At 43.9% G+C, this 16,477-nt stretch overlaps 1 protein-coding gene across 2 annotated transcripts in view; it reads right to left on the bottom strand.

The window, feature by feature from the left end:
* Positions 1 to 16,477, bottom strand: part of LOC122812981 — a 304,669-nt gene that overhangs the window by 193,078 nt on the left and 95,114 nt on the right. For both annotated transcript variants that reach the window (XM_044085072.1, XM_044085074.1), the window contains exons 5-6: positions 14,416 to 14,598; positions 5,974 to 6,156 (exon numbers count right to left, since the gene is read on the bottom strand). In XM_044085072.1, the coding sequence (XP_043941007.1) occupies positions 5,974 to 6,156; positions 14,416 to 14,598 (366 nt within the window). The remainder of the gene's footprint in view (positions 1 to 5,973; positions 6,157 to 14,415; positions 14,599 to 16,477) is intronic.

Below are 16,477 nucleotides of genomic sequence, written 5' to 3'. Positions count from 1 at the left end.
TGGAAAGAAATTCTAGGATTTTATGTAAAGGAGCAACCAAGGGGTCCAAGTGTTGATTAGATGCCCAGTACACAAAGCGTTTCCATTTACTGTTGTAAAGTTTTGTGGTGGAAGCCTTATGAGAGGCAACCAAAATGCGTTGCACTGCCGGAGAAAGAAGCTCAGACCTGGCTAGGCGGGGAAGTGGAGCAGCCAAGCTGCTAGTTTGAGGGATAGAAGAGATGGGTGAAAAACTCCCGACGAATGTGTCAGTAGATCTGGTACTGGGTCCAGGATCCAAGGTTCCTCTGTTTGATGGGCTCGAAGAAAGGGGAACCATATCTGTCGAGGCCAGAATGGGGCTATGAGTATAATTGTCCTTTCCAGGTTCATGGCTTTCTGGAGAAATCTGGAAATCAAGGGGATAGGTGGGAATGCATATAGGAGACCCGGGGGCCAATCGTGTATCAGTGCGTCCCTGGGGACATCCCCTGGAGGGGGTAGAAGGGCAAAATAGCTACTGCATTTGGTATTCATCGGGGAGGCGAATAGATCGCAGCAAGGCTGGCCCCATTTGCGGAAAATTCTCTCCGCCACTTGTAGTTTGAGGGACCACTCGTGAGGTAACAGGATGGCTCTGCTCAACCTGTCCGCAATGACGTTGGATGACCCCGGGATATGCGTTGCTATCAGAAAGCGACCCGTGGACTCTGCCCATTGCCAAATTCTCATGGCCTCTCTGCATAATGGGTAAGATCTGGTTCCCCCTTGTTTGTTTATGTACCAGACTACAGACATGTTGCCTGTCTGAACAGCTACTGTCCCTAGAGGTAGGAGGGTTTGAAAGTGTTGCAACGCCAGGAACACCGCCCACATTTCTAGAACATTTATGTGCAGGTTGTACTCGATGTTGGACCATTCCCCTTGGACTGTTCTTCCCTGAAAAAGTCCCCCCCACCCTATCAGGGAAGCGTCCGTGGTTATAGTGGCTGTCGGATTTGGTAGAACAAATGGACGACCCATAGTGAGGTCCTGGCTGGACACCCACCATGAGAGGTCTCGTTTGCAAGAATCTGTTATCAGGATCTCGTACTTTAGGGGTAACTGTTGGAACGACCACTGCGTGAACAGTAGCCATTGGAGTAGTCTCATGTGCAGCCTTCTCATGGGAATCGCAATCAGGGACACTGCAATGAGACCCAAAACTTTCAATACCAATTTGGCCGGGGCTTTCCTGCATTGCAGCAGAAGAAGAACCTGTTCCTTGAGGGATGAAGCCCTTACTTGAGGGAGCTTTACTAATGTTAAACGGGTATCTAGGTCCACTCCGATAAATGAAATATGCTGTGAGGGCAGCAAGACAAATTTTCTGAAGTTTATGGAAATCCCTAGGTGGGAACAAAGGTTGACTGTATAGTTTCTTGCTCGTATGAGGAGACGCTCGGTGGTGGCATTGAGGAGCCAGTCGTCCAGATAGGGAAACACCCGGAATCCTAGACATCTCAAGTGAGATGCTACCACTGCCATGCATTTGGTGAATACCCTGGGGGCTGAGGTGAGCCCAAAGGGCAGGGCTCGAAATTGAAAATGACTGACTCCCAGCCGGAAGTGCAGGTGATCTCTGGACGGTCTGGCCATCTTGATGTGGTAGTACGCGTCCTTGAGATCTATTGAGCACATCCAGTCGTCCTTCTGTAAAAATGGAAGGATCGATTGAAGCGTGACCATCCGGAACTTTTCCTTCTTTACGAAGGTATTGAGATTGCTGAGATCCAAAATGGGTCTCCAGTCCCCTGTCTTTTTCGGAACTAAAAATAACCTTGAGTAAGTTCGGATCCTTTTGGTCCGGGACTGGCTGAATGACTCTTTTTGAGCAGCTTTGAAATTTCTATTGCTGCTTGGCCTGCATGACGGGTGGCACATCTGGAGACCTTCTTTGCTGGGGTGGAGTTGACATAAGGGTATTTTGTATCCTCTGGTTACAATGCTTTTACCCAGGAGTCTGAGGTGAGAGTTTGCCAGGCCTGTGGGTATAAAGCCAGCGACCCGACTGCCTCCAGGGCAGGACATTCAGGCCTCCATTCAGGAGTGCTGGAAAGGCTTACCAGGAATAGTATCCCTGTCGCCTTGGTTCTGCGGACCCCCGTCTTCCATGTCTGCCCCCCCTCTGCCTCTGGGGGGGGGGGGGGTTCACTCTGTGTGGCCTGGGAAGATCCCTGGGTTCTACGGGACCACATTTTTCCGCCTCGTTGCCCTTTGGGGTACGGTCTGGATGGAACGGAAAAACGGACTCCGACAGCAGACAGAGTCTTTCCTTCTTGCTCACACCGAGTTAATGTCTCTTTCACTTTGGGCCCAAAAAGAGTGGCACCATCAAAGGGGGCGTTGGCGAAAGAAGACTTGAAGGCTTCCGCAAAAGAGCACAGCCGCATCCAGGATTGTCTTCGTAGAGCAATCGCTGAAGCTGCGGCCCTACTCGACCCTTCAGCCGCATACGAGATGAGCCTCATGGACGAGTTCACTACGGAGGTAAGGGTGTTAAGTTGTGCTGTCACCTTATCTGAAACAGCAGCATCTGTGTTACCCTGGAGGGTATCTCTCAACTCCTTGATGAGATCCCTCTGTAGTCGTGTAAAATGTGTCAAATAGTTTAGCGAACGCATGGAAAAAGTCGCTGAACTAAAAACGCTTCCGTATCTGTCCATAGTCCTAGAATCCTTATTAGGAGGATGAACAGAGGAGGAAGACTCGACATCTCCTTTTAGTGGCTGCTGCCACCACCATAGCACGGGACTCCTTTGTTAGATATGTCTTGTCCTGGGGCAGTAATAAATTTACTTGGCTTTCTAGGGACCGGTTCCACTGTGTCCGGTGTCTCCACGCCCTTGAGCGATCAATTCCATTAACTCATCGAGGCGGAGTAACCCAGGAGGTAGAAGGTTGAGCACCAAATGCCTTCAGCAACACTGACTTCGTCCTCAGTGGGGCTAGGGACTGCCAATCACCCTCTGTTTTAATATCTCCAATATGTCCGCAAATGAGACATCTTGAGTGTGATTTTGGGGACCCCTCGACTCATCCAAGACAGTGACAGAAGTTAAAGATTCCTGTGGGTAGTCTAAGTGCCTCCTCTTGCACAAACTTTTCCTCGGGACCTCATCGGAGGGATTCGGTGAGGCCTCAGAGGAACAGGGGCATCCTCTAGGGATGGCTGAGACAATGGTGCTCCACGCTTTGGATGTGTCGTGGGAACAGAAACAGAGCGGCTCCTTAGGGGAGGGAGAAGACGCGTCCGATGTAGTGGTTGTCTGTGTAAACAAAACCTTCCTCATGAGGTCAAAAACCCCTGAACCTCGGGCCGAGGACTCTCCCGGTTCCGAAGAACATGGAAGAATCCGAGACACGGGGCCCATGGGTCTCGACCCCGAGGACGGAGCCAAGCCAATCTGCGCCGAGGCCCCGAGAGGGAGAGTCGGCACCGAAAGGTCGGTACGACTCTCGGTCACGGAACCAAGGAGAGATCGTAGACTCCGAGACTCACCTATCGGTTCCGATGGAGTCGAGGTAAGTGGTGTCGATCGTGCAATGGACGGTTTCGGCACCGATGGCTCCACTATCATCGGCTCATCCTCTTCCAGCTCCAAAGACTGGATGGGTCTCGAAGGAGGACCTGTTGGAGATAAAGGGAGGCCTTCTAGTTTCGACACCAACTGGGAGGAAACTGCAATCAATTTGGAAAGAGCCGTGTTCTCCATCAGTTTCTGCATGACACGATCCACATCAGTATCAGATAATGGTCTGGAAGAACGGGTCGAAGGAGCCGAAGATGGCACCGACCGAAGAATCGACGGTGGCAGTAGTTCCGACACTGGTTCCAAGACCTGGGGCTCAGTGAGAGACAAACGTTCGACGCTCGGCCCCGAAGTCTGTGGAACCGTGAGCGAACTCTGGAAGTTGTACTCGAGCCGATGACATGGGCTCCGACATCTTGACCCTTCAAGACTTAGAAGCCTGGTCCGACTTGTCCAAGGCTTCTTGGAAAGCAGACTTAAGAAGCCCCCTATCAATAAGTTTCCTGCGTCTATCTGTCATGACCCTCCCACTGAAGGAATGGCAAATGGAGCAATCCTCTTGCAAGTGGAGGGCCAAGACAGTAGACGAGAAGTGTGGTTGTCAGTGATGGACATTTTCTGTCCACACTGACACCTTTTGAAACCACTCTTTACTTTCTCAGACATACTTAAAAGAAGTGAAGGTTTAAATTTAAAGGGAATTTATAGTTAGAAAAGGGTAGGCCCCAAAGGGAAACCTATAGAAAAAAACTAACTATAAACCACACACAAACACACTACAGTAAATAAAATATAAGTATAACTATAGAAGAATAATAACTTTTTAAGACTAAAAAGAAGAAAAAAAGACTATCTTATCTGTTATAACTACAAATCTCTGGTCCGAGCTCTCTGTAGCGATGTGACCTGTTGCAGCGGCAAACTAGATCTGAGTAATGGCAGGGAGGATTGTGGGATATAGCCTGGTCTCGAGCTTCTCTTAGATGCAGAGCTTTGCTATGCGGCCGACTCGGAGCCGAGGATCGGCTCCGAACCCGTGTGTAAAAACAAACGGCGAGATTGAACACTCTCACATTGTTACTTAGATTTCCTGCTGACATGTCCAGATTTAAAACTCACTATGTGTTACATAGAAAATGTTACTTGGATTTCCTGCTGACATGACTGGATTTATGAAAAACTTTTGAGAAAAACAACCTGGTCTTGGGGCTTTATTTTTAGCCCACTACAAACTTTCTATTCTTCAATTGTGCAGTTCTAATATATATGTGTTACATTTCAAGGTACATTTCTAGCTTAGGTACAAGTAATGCTGACTACAGTTTATATTTTCAAGCAGCCTTTGTTTTCATTATCGATAGCTTCAGCAGTTATGTACTTTTCTCATAGCATAAGCAGAAAATCAATAACTCTTTGTTTAAATCTTATGACATTAGTAGAAATGAAACATCTATTATTATTTTCATGACATTAGCAGAAATCAAATGCTTTCCTGTTAATTTCCAAAGCATAAGCAGATCATAGCTGCGCATATGACATAACAGGATTGGAATGTAGCTTCTGCAGATTTATGCAGTGTGAACAGAATAAATGTATTAACCCTTTTTAAACCTCGAATGCACTAAGCATGCATATTACTAATACATATTTTTCTAACAAGTTATTAACTGGATGGCCTCTGGATGAAATTTTAGAGAATCCACTCACCAGATGGTCCATACTCTCATGTCTTTCAATAAATATGTCACCTCTGTGTTTTCTACCACCAGTGATATAATTTGGACTAAGCTTCCTCCCAAGAGAAGAACTAGTGACATAATATGTACTAAGCTCCCTCCCAAGATGAGAACTACCAAAGATGAGGACATTTAAAATCTGGCCTTTTACTTCAGTAACAATAGGATATGCACCTACAGTATAACATGAGTGCACGCTTCACTCCTTCACTGAGCCACTTCCTTCTGTGCAGCTGTTGGGCCTTTCAACTCTGTGAGCTATAATGAGCCCTTTTTTCCTTGCTCCTAGCTTGTAATAACATTTCATTTAAAATGCTAAGCAATACATAACTGCATAATCTAATGTTTTATGATATTGTTTGCAAGACTGTGCAGCTAAAGTCTACCTTGCATATTATTTAATGATATAATGCTTACTGTAACTTGAAAATTTCTTGTTTATTGTCACAGAGCTGTCTCCCCAAGAATCCACTGAAAATGGCATCTCCCAGCTAGTCATTTATGGTTAATAAATGCAAATAAATAAACATGTAGTTTATTTATTTGTCTGTCTTACCTATCTGTCAAATTATATTTGTCCGTCTACTTGCCTATCTGTCAAATAATTAAATATGTTTCACAAGCATTTTTTCTTTACTCAGACATGCCACAAAAATGTCAATACTTTTTCTGTAGTTAGCTATTACCTTTGATAATGTAGCTGTATCTTTCCCCTGAGGCACCTTTTTGTCAGTACATTTGTTCTGGTCCTCCACATGTGCTTCTGAGGGTTGAACTTGCAGTGCTTCCTTCTTAGTGTCTACATGCTTTTCCACATGAGGCTGTACTGGCAGGTAAGAGTTGTTCTCTTCTTTCATTATTTCAGCAGTCTGAAGCCAAAAAGAAAGAAATTTAATGACCAATACCCCAATATTAGCTTAAAAGAATGTCACTATGCTATTATGATGGGAGTTTGAGGAGAGTTGTAGGAGGCGCTGCTGCATTTAAGCTTGCAACACAATATCAACAGGAAAGAAACTGAGATGTAATAACTAGAAATGGGTTACTCTGACCAGTCCAAAATAAAAACAAGGACAGTGTTTTTGATCATACTGATCATAACATCATTTTTATGCCCAAGTTAGAACACTTGAATTCATGTCTCTGAACCCAACTGAAAAAATCAAAACTAAAAAAGTGGAAACGTAACATAAACAAAGCTAAACAAACAACATGTTAGGTCGGCAAGGAAAAGAAGTATGCAATTAAAAACAGACTCTGTTAAGTGCTTAAATTCTTTTAATGTAACTCACAAGAACTTCATCAGAAACAGACCCACAGAGTTCTCGCAACACTTAAATACACAAACCAACATACCACATGACCAATCAATTAACTTAAGAGTCATTAAGTACAATAAGCTTAAATCTCCGTTTTAAACATATCCAACAAAATAACTATTTAAATAAGTTAACAATCATAATTAAATTCTTCGATTTAAAAAAAAAAAACATTTAATGTTTGTAACATCATTCAGCCTGGTGACTTGTCAAAAGATAAATGTATCTGCTATAATGCTTCCTTGACTTCAAGTCCTGCTATAATGCTTCCTTGACTTCAAGTCTTGTACTGAAGTCATCAATTAAAGGGGACATAACTACACTGTCTGCAACATAAAAAGAAAATTTCCTAAAATTACAAAAAGCAAGTGCATGTTTGGCTAATGCACTCTTTAAATCCCTCTTTTTTATAGCTGTAACATGTTCATGCAGCTCTGAAACTCTCCGAGCTGAAGTAACCGCTACAAGAAAAAGAGTCTTCCAAGACAGAAATTTCAGGGGGCAAGAAGAGGCTGGTTCGAAAGGTGGTAACATTAGTTGTGACAACAACAAATTTAAATTCCATGGGAATAAAGGGTCTCTGACAGGAGGTCGAAGATGGAAGGAACCTTTCATAAAAGCTTTACAAAGCCTGTGGGACATTATAGAAGAACCATTCTCACCAACATGGAAGTTGGATATGGCAACAACAAATTTAAATTCCATGGGAATGCACTCGGATGACTGCAAACTTCGACCTCCTGTCAGAGACCCTTTATTCCCATGGAATTTAAATTTGTTGTTGTCACAACTAATGTTACCACCTTTCGAACCAGCCTCTTCTTTTACAACAGTAAATGGAAACGCTTTGTGTACTGGGCATCTAATCAACACTTGGACCCCTTGGTTGCTCCTTTACATAAAATCCTAGAATTTCTTTCCATCCTTTTCCATGAACACAGGAGGGTTATGCCTGACAAAGTTTGCAGATGACTGCAAACTGGGCGCCATAGTCGAAAACACATCTGACACAGATATCCTCCAGAAGGGCCTCACAGAAACGGATAACTGGTGCCAGAGCCATGGCCTGAAGTTAAATGCCAAAAAATGCATAGTCATACCCTTCGGGAAAAACAAGGTTACCCCTAGCTACCATATAGGTGGCAATCCACTGAGCACAGAAAAAGTCATCAGGGATCTGGGGACCCAAGTTGACAGTAGCCTTTCATTTGACACTCATGTTGCTAAAGTAGTTAGGAAAACCTTCTCTATCGCCCACCTGATCATGAAGGGATTCACATCTAGATCAAGGGAGGTCATCGTCCCCCTGTACTCATCACTCATTAGACCTATGATTGAGTACAATGCCCGTTCGAATGTATCTGACCAGACACCTGCTGCAGCTTGAAAGGCCCCAAAAGTTCCTCACCAAAAGGATAAAGGGTCTCAAAAATATGTCTTATGCTGCCCGACTGAAAGAACTCCAGCTCTATTCAGTCTCATACCGCTTGCTCAGAGGTGACCTGTGCCTGACATATAAGGCCATGTCAAACCCAGATTTGATGAATATTCTTCACCTCAAAAATCTAGATCCCTCAGAACCACAAGGCGGAGACTTAAACCTTGACACGGTTATAAATAGAACGTGCTGGAGGGACAGATTCATCACCCAGAGACTCCCTATGCTGTGGAACAAAATCCCGGTACATGTGAGGCAGAGCACCTCGCTGGCCTTGTTCAAGAGGAATCTTGACCAATGGATGGGAGATCGCAGATATACCCCAGGGATTACTTCAGTGTCACTGCTTGACAGAGGCACAGAAAAATGATAGGCATAGTTTTTATTCAAACTAAAGGGGTGGCGAAAGCCACATAACTATGGGCTAGGCTTATAAATGCCCTTGGGCAGATAGCCTAGTATGAACCTATGAACCTATAAAGTTTTGTGGTGAAAGCCTTATGAGAGGCAACCAAAATGCGTTGCACTGCCGGAGAAAGAAGATCAGACCTGGCTAGGCGGGGAAGTGGAGCAGCCAAGCTGCTAGTTTGAGGGATAGAAGAGACGGGTGAAGAACTCCCGACGAATGTGTCAGTAGATCTGGTACTGGGTCCAGGATCCAAGGTTCCTCTGTTTGATGGGCTCGAAGAAAGGGGAACCATATCTGTCGAGGCCAGAATGGGGCTATGAGTATAATTGTCCTTTCCAGGTTCATGGCTTTCTGGAGAAATCTGGAAATCAAGGGGATAGGTGGAAATGCATATAGAAGACACGGGGGCCAATCGTGTATCAGTGCGTCCCTGGGGACATCCCCTGGAGGGGGTAGAAGGGCAAAATAGCTTCTGCATTTGGTATTTATCAGGGAGGCGAATAGATCGCAGCAAGGCAGGCCCCATTTGCGGAAAATTCTCTCCGCCACTTGTAGTTTGAGGGACCACTTGTGAGGTAACAGGATGGCTCTGCTCAACCTGTCCGCAATGACGTTGGATGACCCCGGGATGTGCGTTGCTATCAGAAAGCGACCCGTGGACTCTGCCCATTGCCAAATTCTCATGGCCTCTCTGCATAATGGGTAAGATCTGGTTCCCCCTTGTTTGTTTATGTACCAGACTACAGACATGTTGTCTGTCTGAACTGCTACTGTCCCTAGAGGTAGGAGGGTTTGAAAGTGTTGCAACGCCAGGAACACCGCCCACATTTCTAGAACATTTATGTGCAGGTTGTACTCGATGTTGGACCATTCCCCTTGGACTGTTCTTCCCTGAAAAAGTCCCCCCCACCCTATCAGGGAAGCGTCCGTGGTTATAGTGGTTGTCGGATTTGGTAGAACAAATGGACGACCCATATTGAGGTCCTGGCTGGACACCCACCATGAGAGGTCTCGTTTGCAAGAATCTGTTATCAGGATCTCGTACTTTAGGGGTAACTGTTGGAACGACCACTGCGTGAACAGTAGCCATTGGAGGAGTCTCATGTGCAGCCTTCCCATGGGAATCGCAATCAGGGACGCTGCCATGAGACCCAAAACTTTCAATACCAATTTGGCCGGGGCTTTCCTGCATTGCAGCAGAAGAAGAACCTGTTCCTTGAGGGATTTAGCCCTTACTTGAGGGAGCTTTACTAATGTTAAATGGGTATCTAGGTCCGCTCCGATAAATGAAATATGCTGTGAGGGCAGTAAGACAGATTTTTTGAAGTTTATGGAAATCCCTAGGTGGGAACAAAGGTTGACTGTATAGTTTCTGCTCGTATGAGGAGACGCTCGGTGGTGGCGTTGAGGAGCCAGTCGTCCAGATAGGGAAACACCCGGAATCCTAGACATCTCAAGTGAGATGCTACCACTGCCATGCATTTGGTGAATACCCTGGGGGCTGAGGTGAGCCCAAAGGGCAGGGCTCGAAATTGAAAATGACTGACTCCCAGCCGGAAGCGCAGGTGATCTCTGGACGGTCTGGCCATCTTGATGTGGTAGTACGCGTCCTTGAGATCTATTGAGCACATCCAGTCGTCCTTCTGTAAAATGGAAGGATCGATTGAAGCGTGACCATCCGGAACTTTTCCTTCTTCTGAAGGTATTGAGATTGCTGAGATCCAAAATGGGTCTCCAGTCCCCTGTCTTTTCGGAACTAAAAGAACCTTGAGTAAGTTCGGATCCTTTTGGTCCGCGGGACTGGCTGAATGACTCTTTTTGAGCAGCTTTGAAATTTCTATTGCTGCTTGGCCTCGCATGACGGGTGGCACATCTGGAGACCTTCTTTGTTGGGGTGGAGTTGACATAAGGGGTATTTTGTATCCTCTGGTTACAATGCTTTTTACCCAGGAGTCTGAGATGAGAGTTTGCCAGGCCTGTGGGTATAAAGCCAAGCGACCCCCGACTGCCTCCAGGGCAGGACAGTCGAGCCTCCATTCAGGAGTGCTGGAAAGGCTTACCAGGGATAGTATCCCTGTCGCCTTGGTTCTGCGGACCCCCTCTGCCGCCGGGGCGGCGTCTTCCATGTCTGCCCCCTCTCTGCCTCTGGGGGTTCACTCTGTGTGGCCTGGAAAGATCCCTGAGTTCTCGGAACCACATTTTTCCGCCTCGTTGCCCTTTGGGGTACGGTCTGGATGGAGCGGAAAACGGACTCCGACAGCAGACAGAGTCTTTCCTTCTTGCTCACACCGAGTTAATGTCTCTTTCACTTTGGGCCCAAAAAGAGTGGCACCATCAAAGGGGGCGTTGGCGAAAGAAGACTTGAAGGCTTCCGCAAAAGAGCACAGCCGCATCCAGGATTGTCTTCGTAGAGCAATCGCTGAAGCTGCGGCCCTACTTGACCCTTCAGCCGCATACGAGATGAGCCTCATGGACGAGTTCACTACGGAGGTAAGGGTGTTAAGTTGTGCTGTCACCTTATCTGAAACAGCAGCATCTGTGTTACCCTGGAGGGTATCTCTCAACTCCTTGATGAGATCCCTCTGTAGTCGTGTAAAATGTGTCAAATAGTTTAGCGAACGCATGGAAAAAGTCGCTGAACTAAAAACGCGCTTCCCGTATCTGTCCATAGTCCTAGAATCCTTATTAGGAGGATGAACAGAGGAGGAAGACTCCGACATCTCCTTTTTAGTGGCTGCTGCCACCACCACAGCGGCAACAGGGACTCCTTTTGTTAGATACGTCTTGTCCTGAGGGGCAGTAATAAATTTACTTGGCTTTCTAGGGACCGGTTCCACTGTGTCCGGTGTCTCCCACGCCCTTCGAGCAATCAATTCCATTAACTCATCGAAGGGCGGAGTAACCCAGGAGGTAGAAGGTTGAGCACCAAATGCCTTCAGCAACACTGACTCGTCCTCAGTGGGGGCTAGGGACTGCCAATCACCCCTCTGTTTTAATATCTCCAATATGTCTGCAAATGAGACATCTTCGGAGGGTGATTTTGGGGACCCCTCCGACTCATCCAAGTCAGTGTCAGAAGTTAAAGATTCCTGTGGGGAGTCTAAGTGCCTCCTCTTGCACAATCTTTTCCTCGGGACCTCATCGGAGGGGGATTCCGGTGAGGCCTCAGAGGAACAGGGGGCATCCTCTAGGGATGGCTGAGACAATGGTGCTCCACGCTTTGGATGTGTCGTGGGAACAGAAACAGAGAGCGGCTCCTTAGGGGAGGGAGAAGACGCATCCGATGTAGTGGTTGTCTGTGTAGACAAAACCTTCCTCATGAGGTCAAAAACCCCTGAACCTCAGGCCGAGGACTCTCCCGGTTCCGAAGAACATGGAAGAATCCGAGACACGAGGCCCATGGGTCTCGACCCCGAGGACGGAGCTGAGCCGATCTGCGCCGAGGCACCGAAAGGTCGGTACGACTCTCGGTCACAGAACCAAGGAGAGATCGTCGACTCCGAGACTCACCTATCGGTTCCAATGGAGTCGAGGTAAGTGGTGTCGATTGTGCAATGGACGGTTTCAGCACCGATGGCTCCACTATCATCGGCTCATCCTCTTCCAGCTCCAAAGACTGGATGGGTCTCGAAGGAGGACCTGTTGGAGATAAAGGGAGGCCTTCTAGTTTCGACACCAACTGGGAGGAAACTGCAATCAATTTGGAAAGAGCTGTGTTCTCCATCAGTTTCTGCACGACACGATCCACATCAGTATCAGATAATGGTCTGGAAGAACGGGTCGAAGGAGCCGAAGATGGCACCGACCGAAGAATCGACGGTGGCGGTAGTTCGACACGGTTCCAAGACCTGGGGCTCAGTGAGAGACAAGCGTTCGGCCTTTCGGCCCGAAGTCTGTGGAACCGGACGAACTCTGGAAGATGTACTCGAGCCGATGACATGGGCTCCGACATCTTCGACCCGAAGACTTAGAAGCCTGGTCCGACTTGTCCAAGGCTTCTTGGAAAGCAGGCTTAAAGCCCCTATCAATAAGTTGCCTGCGTCTATCTGTCATGACCCTCCCACTGAAGGAATGGCAAATGGAGCAATCCTCTTGCAAGTGGAGAGGGCCAAGACAGTAGACGCAGGAAGTGTGGTTGTCAGTGATGGACATTTTCTGTCCACACTGACACCTTTTGAAACCACTCTTTACTTTCTCAGACATACTTAAAAGAAGTGAAGGTTTAAATTTAAAGGGAATTTATAGTTAGAAAAGGGTAGGCCCCAAAGGGAAACCTATAGAAAAAAACTAACTATAAACCACACACAAACACACTACAGTAAATAAAATATAAGTATAACTATAGAAGAATAATAACTTTTTAAGACTAAAAAGAAGAAAAAAAGACTATCTTATCTGTTATAACTACAAATCTCTGGTCCGAGCTCTCTGTAGCGATGTGGCCTGTTGCAGCGGCAAACTAGATCTGAGTAATGGCAGGGAGGATTGTGTGATATAGCCTGGTCTCGAGCTTCTCTTAGATGCAGAGCTTTGCTATGCGGCCGACTCGGAGCTGAGGATCGGCTCCGAACCCGTGTGTAAAAACAAACGGCGAGATTGAACACTCTCACATTGTTACTTAGATTTCCTGCTGACATGTCCAGATTTAAAACTCACTATGTGTTACATAGAAAATGTTACTTGGATTTCCTGCTGACATGACTGGATTTATGAAAAACTTTTGAGAAAAACAACCTGGTCTTGGGGCTTTATTTTTAGCCCACTACAAACTTTCTATTCTTCAATTGTGCAGTTCTAATATATATGTGTTACATTTCAAGGTACATTTCTAGCTTAGGTACAAGTAATGCTGACTACGGTTTATATTTTCAAGCAGCCTTTGTTTTCATTATCGATAGCTTCAGCAGTTATGTACTTTTCTCATAGCATAAGCAGAAAATCAATAACTCTTTGTTTAAATCTTATGACATTAGTAGAAATGAAACATCTATTATTATTTTCATGACATTAGCAGAAATCAAATGCTTTCCTGTTAATTTCCAAAGCATAAGCAGATCATAGATGCGCATATGACATAACAGGATTGGAATGTAGCTTCTGCAGATTTATGCAGTGTGAACAGAATAAATGTATTAACCCTTTTTAAACCTCAAATGCACTAAGCATGCATATTATTAATACATATTTTTCTAACAAGTTATTAACTGGATGGCCTCTGGATGGAATTTTAGAGAATCCACTCACCAGATGGTCCATACTCTCATGTCTTTCAATAAATATGTCACCTCTGTGTTTTCTACCACCAGTGATATAATTTGGACTAAGCTCCCTCCCAAGAGAAGAACTAGTGATATAATATGTACTAAGCTCCCTCCCAAGATGAGAACTACCAAAGATGAGGACATTTAAAATCTGGCCTTTTACTTCAGTAACAATAGGATATGCACCTACAGTATAACATGAGTGCACGCTTCACTCCTTCACTGAGCCACTTCCTTCTGTGCAGCTGTTGGGCCTTTCAACTCTGTGAGCTATAATGAGCCCTTTTTTCCTTGCTCCTAGCTTGTAATAACATTTCATTTAAAATGCTAAGCAATACATCACTGCATAATCTAATGTTTTATGATATTGTTTGCAAGACTGTGCAGCTAAAGTCTACCTTGCATATTATTTAATGATATAGTGCTTACTGTAACTTGAAAATTTCTTGTTTATTGTCACAGAGCTGTCTCCCCAAGAATCCACTGAAAATGGCATCTCCCAGCTAGTCATTTATGGTTAATAAATGCAAATAAATAAACATATAGTTTATTTATTTGTCTGTCTGCTTACCTATCTGTCAAATTATATTTGTCCGTCTACTTGCCTATCTGTCAAATAATTAAATATGTTTCACAAGCATTTTTTCTTTATTCAGACATGCCACAAAAATGTCAATACTTTTTCTGTAGTTAGCTATTACCTTTGATAATGTAGCTGTATCTTTCCCCTGAGGCACCTTTTTGTCAGTACATTTGTTCTGGTCCTCCACATGTGCTTCTGAGGGTTGAACTTGCAGTGCTTCCTTCTTAGTGTCTGCATGCTTTTCCACATGAGGCTGTAATGGCAGGTAAGAGTTGTTCTCTTCTTTCATTATTTCAGCAGTCTGAAGCCAAAAAGAAAGAAATTTAATGACCAATACCCCAATATTAGCTTAAAAGAATGTCACTATGCTATTATGATGGAGTTTGAGGAGAGTTGTAGGAGGCGCTGCTGCATTTAAGCTTGCAACACAATATCAACAGGAAAGAAACTGAGATGTAATAACTAGAAATGGGTTACTCTGACCAGTCCAAAATAAAAACAAGGACAGTGTTTTTGATCATACTGATCATAACATCATTTTTATGCCCAAGTTAGAACACTTGAATTCATGTCTCTGAACCCAACTGAAAAAATCAAAACTAAAAAAGTGGAAACGTAACATAAACAAAGCTAAACAAACAACATGTTAAGTCGGCAAGGAAAAGAAGTATGCAGTTAAAAACAGACTCTGTTAAGTGCTTAAATTCTTTTAATGTAACTCACAAGAACATCAGAAACAGACCCACAGAGTTCTCGCAACACTTAAATACACAAACCAACATACCACATGACCAATCAATTAACTTAAGAGTCATTAAGTACAATAAGCTTAAATCTCCGTTTTAAACATATCCAACAAAATAACTATTTAAATAAGTTAACAATCATAATTAAATTCTTCGATTTTAAAAAAAAAAAACATTTAATGTTTGTAACATCATTCAGCCTGGTGACTTGTCAAAAGATAAATGTATCTGCTATAATGCTTCCTTGACTTCAAGTCTTGTACTGAAGTCATCAATTAAAGGGGACATAACTACACTGTCTGCAACATAAAAAGAAAATTTCCTAAAATTACAGCAAGCAAGTGCATGTTTGGCTAATGCACTCTTTAAATCCCTCTTTTTTATAGCTGTAACATGTTCATAAATATGTTTTGCCCACATAAAAACTGGGAGAAGATTCACAAAATGCAAGGTCAACTACTCTTCAAGCGTAACAACTATACCCATTTTTTAACCCAAACCTGAGTTTTATCATGCTGTAAAATAATACAAGAACCTTCAAAAACATAACTGCAATATTTACAATGCTGACAGTGAAATGTACCAACACAACAATAACACAATGTGTTAGAAATCTTAAAGCTGGACCATTTCATCTCAAAAAATGATTTTAAATTAAGTGCTCTTTGGTAACCAAAGATGGGTTTATTACCTACAATGTTAACCAACTCCTTGTTATGCAAAATAATTTTCCAGTTATTACTGATGACATTTCTTATAATACGACTGTCATAGGAAACTACTAACAAAAAGGACCTAGAATGCTGGTCTGACCTCACATTCCCCTTCAAACAGTAGCTGTGTTTTAACATCAGTTTGAAATTAGTATGTCTTTTTAGGAACACTTCTTGTGATATGCCACTCAAATCAGAATAGCCCCCTTCTAAAAATAAGTCTTTAAGGTTTTATGACTCTGCCTCAAAAACATCATCATCACTTATAAACCTACTCAACTTTATGAGCTGCCCTTTAACTACATTTGTTTACATAAAAAAGGATGTTGACTGTTACTAGTTAGATAACTGTTAACAAAAGTGGGTTTCCTAAAAACATTACTGTGAATGTGAAAGCATTTTTTCAACATCTATAGATAATAACACATCTATAAATAGTACTTGGTGACCTCTACGGCTGTAACTGAATGTTAAAAATGAGGCAATGTTATTTAAAAAAAATCAAAAATCTGACCAAAAGTGGCTTCACCACCTTCCCAAAGAAAAACCAAATTCTCTATGTAACATTGATATATGTGTACCTTTTTAAACAAAGGATGCTTAACAAGAAAATATTGCTCCCACCAGCTCATAATCAGATTTGAAAAAAGGGGAGCAACTCTTGTACCTAAAGCAACTCCTTTCTTCTGTACATATTTAAAATCAAATGTGAAAAAATTAT

The sequence above is a fragment of the Protopterus annectens genome, chromosome 10.part0, assembly GCF_019279795.1.
Source record: "Protopterus annectens isolate FY-2018-M chromosome 10.part0, PAN1.0, whole genome shotgun sequence".
Taxonomy (NCBI): Eukaryota; Metazoa; Chordata; order Ceratodontiformes; family Protopteridae; genus Protopterus; species Protopterus annectens.
This window is presented reverse-complemented; position numbering and strand designations above follow the sequence as displayed.